An 11,853-nucleotide genomic window follows, 5' to 3' on the forward strand; every position below is an offset into this window, starting at 1 on the left:
ATGCACTACATAACGAATCATCAGGCTCATGCGTTACAAAAGCATGAAAGGCAGTTTCTTGACCGGAAGTCCAAGAGTTACTACACTACACCAGGTTAGAGAAATTTGAGCTCAGTATCTGAAAAAGAATCACTTAAAATGCCTAAGAATATTTCTTTCGCTCAGATCAAGAGATTGATTAACCTTATGCACCGTAGCGTAGCGTGGTACAAGTTTAGCGTAAATAATATTATGACGTAATATTTTAATAAGAAAATAACTTTTATTATTCTATTAGACTTAAGAAAGTATAAAATGAAAGTAATTTGGCAAAAAATTAAAGATTAAATAAACTTGTTAAAGTGCGTGAAAATGCGTGATTGCGGGGAAACTGTATATGCGAGATTTTGCGTTAGAAATAGGAAATGGTATATGCGCTAACATGCGTGACTGTGGGGAAGGGGGTTAATATCGAAATTTCATTCAAAAAAAGTTTTATGTACCAAAGGTTAAATTAAAAAAAAAAGCATATGATATTATAATCCTTTCAAATAATAAAGGTATTTTGAATTCATTCATTCATCATTTCGTAAGTTCTATGGTCGATACAGTGACCTTGTCAGCAAATACAATTTATCATTGAGTCAAATGCTGACTGACGTTTTTCATACCAATTGTTAGTCCATTATTTATACACTGAATTGACGAGGGATTTTTTCCGTTATTTCCGTTATTTCCTGATCATGGAGCACACTGCGGGTGTGACCGGTCGGCAGAGGATGCTCACTCATCCCTGACACCTTATTCCACCTTTGATATCTCGGAGGTCCGTGTTTGCTCTGCTCTTATTTTGTATTATGGACTTTGAGATTGAATACTGTTCGTTATCTCCATATCCTTCATTCATTAACAACATGCTTTGAGAATATTGAATTTTAAAACGAAACAGGTTATTGAGAGATAAGTTGATATAACAGAAATTTATAAAAATCACGTAAAAAATAAGTATTTTTGAATGTATATTTTGGAAGCTTTTTTGAACGTTCTTTATAGCAATGATTAAGTCATGTAAATTTAATTAATAGGGTGGTTTTTAGCTGACCTTTTTTTATATATGCTTTTCATTTGACCTTGGTTTTTATGCTGAATCTGAATAAAATAATCTGTCTAACTATAAAATCCATTAAGCTCACGGCAGGTTTGACTGGTCAACAGGGGATGCCTTCTCTTCCTAAGCACCTGATCTTACCACTTGAGTACATGCTCTATGCCCTCACTACACTTTTTTATTGTTTATACATTATTTTCTCAACTCGACCATTGGACGTTATCTTGGCACTTTTCAGTTAAACAATTTTTAAATTCAGTGATTTTTAGCTCTGCTGGTCAGAGACCAGAAGAGCTTATGCGATAGTAAGGTGTCCGTCGTCCGTCCGTCTGTCTGTCTGTCTGTCCGTCCGTCTGTCTGTAAACAATTTTTCAAAATGCTACTCCTCCTACAGTTTTGGTCTGATTTTAATATAACTTGGCACACAAGTAGACTACACTAAGATACATAAAATAACGCATCGGTTTTTGATTTCGATGAACGGTGTTGCCATGGTTACTAAAAATAAAATGTTCTGTGAAATTCCTTCAAAACACTACTCCTCCTACAGTTTTGATCTGATTTAAATATAACTTGGCACACAAGTAGACTACACTAAGATACATAATATAGTGCATCGATTTTTGATTCTGATGAATGGTGTTGCCATGGTTACTAAAAATACAATTTTCTGTGAAATTCCTTTAAAACGCTACTCCTTCTTCAGTTTTGGTCCGATTTCAGTATTACTTAGCACATAAGTAGACTACACTAAGATACATAAAATAACGCATCGGTTTTTGATTTTGTTGAATGGTGTTGCCATGTTTACTAAAAATAGTATTTTTCTGTGAAATTTCTTTAAAACGCTACTACTTCTTCAGTTTAGGTCTGATTTCAATATAACTTGGCACAAAATTAGAATACACTAAGATACATAGAATAAAGCATCGGTTTTTGATTTCGATGAACAGTGTTGCCATGGTTACTAAAAATAAAATTTTCTGTGAAATTCCTTTAAAACGCTACTCCTCCTACAATTTTGGTCTGATTTCAATATAACTTGGCACACAAGTAGACTACACTAAGATACATAAAATAGTGCATTAGTTTTTGATTTCAATGAACGGTAATGCCATTTTTACTAAAAATAGAAATGTCTGTGAAATTCCTTTAAAATGCTACTTCTTCTACAGTTTTGGTCTGATGGCAATGGCTTCTTTTCTCATCCTTTGTTATAAGTACAAACCAGTAGAGCTACAGTCTCGACAGAGACTTCTGGTTTTAAATTAAAAGTAGATGCAGTTTCTGTTTCCTATCACTGTGACAGAGGATGGGACAAATTTGAAGATAAATGCTACAGACTGTTTCCTGAATCCAAGAACTGGCATCAAGCTCGTGATAGCTGTAGAGTCCATGGATCGACTCTACCGATAGTGTCAAATAGAAGAATCCAATCATTCATTGTCCAAAAATGTAATAATTCTTAATGCTTTTTTCTTAGATAAATAAATTCCAACTTTCATTATCATTTTTTTCAATGTCTATTAAAATTTTATTCCAAAAATGGAGACAAACTAATAATTGAAAGTGATATGACACTTTTTTTTGCATATTTTAAACATGGTTTTAAACGTAATAATATGAACTTTAGAAAAAAAAAACTGTTTCAATTATTACAAATGTATAATTTTTTTTTTAAAAAAGTTATTTTAAAATGGCGTTATTTGTTTTAAGAAATTTTTTCTTGTGATTTTGAAGACAGGCGTCTGTTAGGTCCATTTGGAGTGTATTTGGCGGGAACTGATGTTAAGAGAGAGGGAACATGGGAATGGGCTGATGGGGAGGAACCGTTTTCTTTCTCTACCTGGCAAAAAGGTATTAAGTTCTACCTGAAGGTCAATATTATTTTTAAAAAATGAATGCTGAATCTCACCTCAAGGCTTTTACAGCGCATTTCATTTTATTATACTAGTATTTTGATTTGAAGAATTTTAAGAAGCTGTACTCTACTTTCAGGAGAACCGAACAATGATGGTGGATATGGTCATTGTTTACATATGTGGAAGACACATCAATTTAATTGGAACGACGTTAATTGTCAGCTTTCCATTCCTAAATACTTATGCTCAAAACCAGGTATCATATCATCAAATTTCAATATCTATCATAAGAAAAGTATGACCCTTCACCGGCATACGGTGACGTCTCCATATGAGTGAAAAATTCTCGAGAGGGACTTATATACAATATACAATCAATCAATCAAAAAGTATGATTGTATTTTATACTAAATTCCTTTTTCATGTCACATTTGCTCAAAGAAGGCCATATTAATATTTACAAATAAGCAGACCTTAAGGGATTTCTATCCTCACAATGTTACTAGTAAGGGCTAAAAATAGAGTCACACTTTTTTTCACTTGATATAATCAAAACTACTTAATAATTGCAAAAATGTGTATGTTGCAATATTTGTTCAAGATGTAAGGCATACTAGTAAATAAACATAAACATACTTAACATAAAAAATCATACATTTTTAGAAAAAGTATTATAAAATTATGTAACTGCGCCAAATACATAATTCTGATTCTTATAATTTCAAACTTATTGCTACTTTTTAAATATACATGAATTGTGTTCGAATATCGGGGAATCAATATTATTATAGACAATTAAAAACGTGAAATATATAATGGAGATATCACCGGTACTTTAGCATTATTATTTTAAGATTGAATAAATAATTTGAAAAAGGAAACTTTACAATTTTAAAATTCTTTTACTTCACAATATTTCTCATCAAACCTATTGAACCTATTGAATTTCTTCGAAATAAGAATTTAAGAAAAGTCATAATGTTTTGTTGTTAGATTACCATTGGCTTCTTTGTCCAGTAAAAATCCAAATATTAAAACAGATGTGTTAGACTCTGCCGTATCTTAGATTGCAAGAATGATACCTTATTGATACAAGGGTCGTAAATAATGCAACTCATCTAAAAATTTGAAAAGGTATGTAATACATATTCTAAATAGTTTCAATCCTTTAATACATTCCCTGTTACCGTTTACACATGTATTATGTCTTTGTATCCATGCACAGAAAACCTCAGCATACTCATCTTTAGGGATTCCCAAAAGGCACTGACGAATATCATTTCCCATGACATACTAGTATCTGACATTGCACAATATTTCTTTGATTGTTTTCATGTGTTTTGGAATAAAAATATCTCATAATGTCTTAGATCTATCTAATATGACCGATAGAAAAGTTCTGTTCACTTTATTTTTTTTTTTCAAAATCTTTTTTACTTTTCTAGGCCTATAATATGCAACTGCGTTGTCAGTCACAGGAGAAATACCCTTGTCACCGAAATTTGGACTACCCTTGCAAGAAATTTGTTTAAATTTACTTGGTGCAATTCGAACATAAAAGTTACCATTGCTAGTCCTTCCTTTGGATACTAATGGACCTTTCGAAATACACGAAAACTAATGAAATATGTTTGGAACACTTGCCTCTCTTTATCCTTAGTAAAATGACACCTTTTCTTTGATTCCACATTTTTTTTTGATTATCAATCTTGTTTTTCGGCAATAAAAAAGTGCACATCGTTAAGTCATATTTCAAGCAAGTTTATCAAATCTTTTATTTAAAAAAAAACATCCTTTTTAAATAGAGCATTTCCACATTTACCACATGTTTTCTCTAAGGTATTTGTAAGAAAATTAGCCGTCTATCTGATAGAAATATTTTTAATTTTATTTCTTTGTCAGAATTCTACAAAATTATGTGATGATTTAATGTTTAGTATCTTAACGATGTCTTTCAACGTCAATTAAGCATTTTGAGATATTATGTGGCACATAACATCGATATATTTTGGTGCCCCCTTTTCAATCTGCCAGATTGATTGTAATATCTAAACACTCCTTTTTTATTCTGAGTTATAGTATCCATCTTAAAAGTATACAGCATTAAAGATAACTTTCTTTCTACATATAAAATTATAAAGTTAAACGAGACTTACCTGGAAGGTGAAGTTTGACTGTAATTTTTCCTCCATTGAGAGACGTAGGGATCAAATGGTCACCATATTTAATGATTAACATATCATCTCTCACAGAAATGTTTCTAACATCTAGAAGATGTAAACCTTGTTTTCGCTGTCCAGAATAAAGCTATAAACATTGCCAATTTCTTTGACAACTGAAACAAAGACAAATCCTGCACAGGAGACAATGTCTTTAGATATCCTAAAACCTTATTTACATCCCATGTAAAATGATGTTTGGGTAAAGTTGGTCTTTACAAAAATACACCCTTCATAAAACGTTTATCTAATATATGATCACCTATTTTCTCACTCGAGTGATCAGAAAGAGACAAAAATGAACTTAACGAGCTTCTTGCCGTGTTCAAAGCACTGTAACCAAGATTTTTCTTATACAAATTTGTAAGAAATTCTAAAACTAAATTAACATCTGTTTTAAATGGATCACTCTGTTTTTCACAACAAAACTGCAACCTTTTTTGCTGATAATCCCTATATTGTCTTTTTGTGGATTCCCGCCATGATCTGCAGATAATATTGACAGTTTCTTCTGATAATTCTCTACTGTACAAGCATCGCTGGACAAACTGAACGCAGCCATCTTCATCTTTGTCAAGGGATGTCGTCGCTTTGGATCTTTTGGCAATTTCAAGAGAATCTCTGTTTTCGGAAGAAGGTAACATGGACCTGCAACTTGATGCATCAACTGCGGAAACCATGGCTGCGTCTTCCACACTGGAGCTATCAACAGAGCAAACTGCACTTCCTCCTCCTCGATCTTCTTCAAGACACTGCTTATGACACTAAAAGGAGGAAATAAATAACAGTCAATATTTCTCCAAGAATGTGCAAAGGCATCAACTCCTATTTGCATTTGGGTCTGGTGTATATGAATAATATTTATTCAACTGAGAGTGTCCTTTGATGCAAATAAATCTATATCACATTTTCCACACAAATTTGTCAGTTTATCAAAAACCACTTCATCTAACTTCCATTCCATATCTACATTTTTGCTAGATAAGGAATCGGCTATAATGTCTGTTGCACCCTGGACATGTTCTGCACTCAGCCAGATATTCCTATCTATGCACCAAGTCCATAATTCACGAGCTAGTTCATTCAATGTTGAAATCTTGCCCCCTTGCTTATTAACATATGACACAGCTACTGAATTGTCCGTACATAATCTAACATGGGAGTCTGAAATATTTTCTCCTAAGCCTTTCAATGTGTAAAACCCAGGTAAAAGCTCTAAATAGTTAATGTGTGCCTCACAAATATTTTTGTCCCATAATCCACTTATTGCTTCACCTGAATCTTCATTCACTCCACCCCATCCAAACTTTGAGCTATCGCTTTTGAAAATGAATTTGGGGGGGGGGGGTCTAGTTAATAGTTTAAAGGATTTACACACATTAAGAGACCACCAGTTTAGCAATATCCTACTCTGATGAGAAATTGTCATATGAGCTTCAAAATTACCTCGATTAATCTTTAAATCCAAGTCTTTTTCAATTTCTAAGGTCTTATAAGAAAGTCTAGCATATTCCACCCTTGGTTCAGAGGCTACAAACATGCCTACAAGCTGTGCAACCTGTTTAATTGTCACTTCATTTTGATTCAAAACTATATCACAAAATTCTTTAATAGATTAAGCTTTCTCTTGTGTAAGTCTAACTGTCATTGTAACCGAATCTAATAAAAATCCAAGAAAGACAACCTTCTGGCTTGCATAAAACTGAGTTTTATCAGGGTGAATAGTAAATCCAAGACTATCTAAAGACCTAACAGTGTCTCTTAAATTAATTTCACACTCATCTTTCGTATTGCCCAATAACAAAACATCATCTATGTAAATAACATTCAAATGACCAAATTTCCTAAGTTCAGCAAAAACAGTCTTCATGATTTTTGTAAAAATACGTGGGGCACTGGCTAATCCCATAGGTAGACAGGTGAACTGATATGTTTTATTTTCCCACCTGAATCTTAAAAATTGTCTACTACATTCATGAATTTTCACAGAATAATAAGCATCTTTGATATCAAGTGAGCTAAACCAACAATTTGGTTTTATTAAAGATAATGCTGACCTCAATGTCCCCATCTTGAAATGATGATTGTCAACAAACTCATTTAAATTCTTTAAATTCAGAATAATTCTAAAAATTCTCATTTTCATTAACACTCTCTACAATTCCCTTCTCTAAAAATTTTTCTACTTCTCTTTGAGCTGCTTCATATTCAATTTCAGAAAATTTTAGCGAATTTGGTATGTGAAATTGAAAAGGTTCATATTTGAATTCTATCTTGTAACCTTTAACAGCATCAAGAATCCAACTATCGTGAGTTAATGTACACCAATTATGTAAAAAAAATTGTTGATTTTGCCTACAGTAAATTTTTTAGGCGTGTTTTTCAATACAAATTGATCTACAATTGTACAATTATTAGACATACTAACATCATGGGTATCTACTGATTTGACTCTCCTTTCTTCTTTTTCTTGTTGAAGCTGAACTGTTTGGCCAAAAAAGAATTGCCTTTTTCGGTCCCGTACCTTGGCTTCTTCCCGTAGCTATGGGACACTTTGGGAATTCTGTATTTTCCACCAAAATCATTATTTCCTATCTTTTGAGCCAGTTTCTTTGCCTCTAGCACATTCTTAACTTGACTGCCCAAGTCGTCTCCGAATAAATTTTCTGAAGAGCTCTCTGCAGAACACAAACTTACAAATTGTTTGTTTTTCTCTGGCTGGATAATTTGTTCCCGCCTCTTGTAGGACAAATTGTGGAAAACACATTTCTGAAACTTCAGGATGTCACCACACAACTGTTTTGCCTTCTTTACATCAACCAATCCTTTTTTCGAGTTGCAATTAATAAGCATGTCAAAAAGTCTCAATGTCAGAATCATGGCTTTTCCTATGAGATTCTGGGTAGTCTGCAATTTAATATCGCTTGCTCTGTTTTTGGATGACATGTTTTCCCAAATGACTTTGTTGACTTTTGGCGCAGAAACATTGTTAATGTTTTTCGGCCTATCATACTTGTTGGAGATTTCTTAAATTTTCTCCGAGTTAGTTTTCGTCATGAACATTTTCTCCATAATCTTTGCCAGTTCAGAACTTAACGGTTCGCTCGTCTTGTCTTCATCACCGAAAAATTCGGACAGTTCATTAAGAGCAGAAACCTTATCATCATCTGACGAATCATGAATACTATCATCTCCCTCAATAAGGGAATTAAGTGCTTCATCGGCATCCGAATTGTCTGAATTTTCTACATCAGAGTCATTATCACTAAGTTCGTGAGAAGGACGAATGCATGCTTGAGACGTTTTCGTTTTCTTGCGAGGTGGCGAACTACTCTTATTCTGTCCGCGTTTCCTCGAAACGTCCGGAATTGTATCCGTTGAAGACCGGTCAGACTTCAAAGCAATAAGTTCCTTTTAAACTGAAGTCATGGTCTTAGACATATCTGCAAATTTACGCATGAAATTACGCATGAAACGCATATTTTCAGTATGCTGCTTCGAATGCTTCGTGTTATCGTCACGAACGGCATCCTCGTCAACTTGATCTACTAAATCATAGCTGGTGGATTCTCGCATTTGCGATGATGGTCCCGGCTCATTAGCCATGCCGCCAAGAAAGAATGCAATGGGATTCTAAGATACTCTCAAACGCTTACTCCACACCACATGACGTGTAAAAGCAAAATGGCGCACGGGGCTACAGCCCCTGCATCAGTGACGTCACTGAATCAAATGCTGCACGTCTTGATCAACACATGTTGAAAGAAATGCAACGCTAATTGCAACAGATTCCCACATGGGAAAAGTGCAAAGAACATGTGTTCTGTACTAGCAATATTACTACAAACCACTGGCTACAAAACCAGTGGAATTTTAAATAAAAGGATTAAAAAAATCCGAAAAGAATTACGGCTAACATCACTCGTGTCTGAACTATGAAAAGACACAAACTTCTATGATTACGTGACCTTGAACTTCATCTCATTTGAGACTGAGGCTCTCAATGGGGAAAAATCATATATTAAATATGAGTTCTTCGGCAATTTATGTAAAAAGCACAGTTTTCACATACACTGTTATTTTCATTTTCTTGGCAGAGATAATTCATAAACAGTTTTCCGCTCAGTGTAGTGACCATGCTTACTTTCAAAGTGAATTTCTTTGCGAAGTCAGTAGGAAAATTCATGAGGGTTTTCTGTCTTTAGGACATCTTTAGTAGAAGTTTTCAACTGTGAAAAAAAAATTGCCTCAAGATTTATTATGATATGCTGTAAGTTGCATTCTTATTGAATGACCCTCGTATTATAATTAAACCTGACAAACCTCTGTTTGCTCTGCCGATTTGTGTTCTTTAAATTGAGTTGTTATTTAATAGTACTGTTTGTTATCTCCACATTTTATATTATTTTTTTTCTCTATAAAAAGGTGTAGCAATAAGTTTGTGATCTACAATTGTGAGAAACAAATTGTTGAATGGATAAGTCTGCAAAATTTGATTTGTAGTTGAGTTCAGTATGTCTCGATATTTCATAAACATGAAAGCAATGTTTTGTTTTCCCTGTGATTTATTTTGAGAATTTGTTTTGACTCTACAGTGAGACCTTCTGGAGGTATATCTTCCCTGACATGTGGCTGTGGAGCATCTGTCTGTCAAATTGGTTCAGTTTCTGGAAGAACGAGTAAGACGTTTACATTTTAATATTATTATTAGAAAATGCCAAGTTTCTATGTTGTGACATTTTGAAAAAGTTACAGTTGGATGGAAATGAATAATGATGGTTATTGTTTACAAGGCTTCAAGTTTTTCAATCTCCTATTAAATTCAGGATTTTTCCTGGATAAAGGTATCTTTAAAGAAAGAAAATGATGACCCTTTATTGTGATTTTTCATAATACAATTTCCTCACTTTTCAACATTTTTACCATCAAGTTGTCGCTTTTTTCGACATTTTTCACTCGCGCATTTTCGAAAAATAAGGAAGACTGGTTAAGCAGTGAACTTCATCAATCAGAAACAGGACTGTAAGTATTGTACTTATCTATTCATCGAATTGTTATATCTTTTTTTATTTATAGTATATGATGTAGATTTCTAACGAATATTCAAAAATTGTGTTTGTGATTCAAAACGATGTCAAGTATTTATTGTTTCATAGCTCCAAAGATGAAAAAGTTCTTGTGTAGCATATTCCAGTAGAGAAAGATACATAACAATTTTAATTTTAAAACGATGGTTAAGCAAACTTAAGCGGTTAAAAGTTTTTAATTTATTTTTATGAAGAATGATATTTGGAAAAATAATTGTTTTTTTCAATCACCTTTCAAGAGGTTTAGTACCATTCACGGTAGCTCTGTCGCGATCGGTTGAGCGCTCACTCTGTGATCTTGAGGTTGTGAGTTCGTATCTCGGCCGCGACTGACCTAAGCTGAAAAAAATGAGTAACAACTGTTCCTTCGCCTAATGAGACCTTAAAACAGAGACTCCGTGTCGCAGCATGCAGATGATGGCATGATAAAGATCACTCACTGCTTAATAGCCCGATGTGCCGAGTAAAGGCAAACTTTTGAAGCCATGGTGATGTCTCTATGTGAGTGAAAAAAAGATCTCGAATGGGGCATGAAACTATATATACATGAGAGCAATGAATCAAAAGTTTTATTAAATGCCCTTAACTTAAAGAACCCTGTATCAGAATTGAATGCATGGTATCTTTTATTTTAAAAATTATAAAAAAGAAATTAAAGTTTCTGATATTTTTTTAGGAAGTCTCTAGCTCAGCATTGATAAAAAGGTGTGAATGAAGCGTGTTTGCTGGACTTTTGAACTCTAACATCGTTAGTTATCTCCACATATTACATTTGGAAGAGAATACTCCTTCACCACTGTTAATATTTAGTGAAGAGTAAAGATATAAGCTTGGTAGAACATTTTCCAAAACCCGCTGTGTATCTTTGTTTTAAGGATTTTTATGACGTTTTGGAATCCAGTATAGATATGGTAATTCAAATTCATTCTGGATGCATGTTTACTTACATGTTGAAGAGACTTTTAGCACTTAGAAGTTTTTTGTGGTAAAAAATCTTGTTCATGAAATAGAAGTTACGGGTCCCACAATATGTTAAACTAGTTTATCCTGCTGTTGTTTTATATATTATGGTCTCACTTGTTTTAGTAATTAAGACACGGTTCTCATTGTACACAAGATATGGAATATATGGAGATAACAAATAGTTTTTATGTTCAAAAGTCCATAAAAACAATATAAACTAGTGCTAATTGTAACGGGAACCGTTACAGATGTTCCCCAAACGCTCCCCAACTCCCTTTCGGTGCCATATTCCCTGTAAGCTTCATTAAATAAGACAAACTCTGTGCATTTTTGACTTTAACAACGTTTTCCCACAAGGATACCAATTATATTCAATTTTTAGCATTGCACCCAAGCGCATGTGAATGCATGTGCGTTATGACCATATCATCTTGTCTACACTATTTATATATTTTAATATACTATATATTAAAGCATTCAGTCCAAAAGTAATAAAAATCACTCATTCAAGAGTATTTTTAAATATACTCGTTTCAAATGCACGCACGTGCGTGGACGTGCATGATGATCATACCTTCTTGTAGCACGTGTATGCATGTGCATGGTTACCATATCTTCTTGTAGAAGTCCCTTAC

General features: G+C 33.6%; 1 protein-coding gene and 1 pseudogene across 1 annotated transcript; one reads left to right on the plus strand and one right to left on the minus strand.

Moving 5' to 3' along the window:
• On the plus strand, positions 1–9,867 carry LOC134266144 (perlucin-like protein). The gene is made up of 5 exons (XM_062748385.1): positions 1–94; positions 2,363–2,542; positions 2,828–2,944; positions 3,086–3,205; positions 9,764–9,867. The coding sequence occupies exons 1-5, from the start codon at positions 1–3 to the stop codon at positions 9,865–9,867; spliced, it is 615 nt and encodes a 204-aa protein (XP_062604369.1).
• On the minus strand, positions 7,608–8,774 carry LOC134266143 (uncharacterized; annotated as a pseudogene).
• Positions 9,868–11,853: the final 1,986 nt, after the last annotated feature.

Source organism: Saccostrea cucullata, unplaced genomic scaffold (assembly GCF_032062105.1).
Source record: "Saccostrea cucullata isolate Sc308-1 unplaced genomic scaffold, CSIRO_AGI_Scuc_v1 ctg10763, whole genome shotgun sequence".
NCBI lineage: Eukaryota > Metazoa > Mollusca > Bivalvia > Ostreida > Ostreidae > Saccostrea > Saccostrea cuccullata.

What these genes read in the sequence shown, in the direction of transcription:
- LOC134266144 (XM_062748385.1), top strand. Translation starts at nt 1, where the DNA reads ATGCACTACATAACGAATCATCAGGCTCATGCGTTACAAAAGCATGAA. An exon ending in GAGTTACTACACTACACCAG is followed by an intron (nt 95 to 2,362) that starts GTTAGAGAAATT and finishes TTAAATTAAAAG; the next exon opens with TAGATGCAGTTTCTGTTTCC. An exon ending in ATACTTATGCTCAAAACCAG is followed by an intron (nt 3,206 to 9,763) that starts GTATCATATCAT and finishes TTGACTCTACAG; the next exon opens with TGAGACCTTCTGGAGGTATA.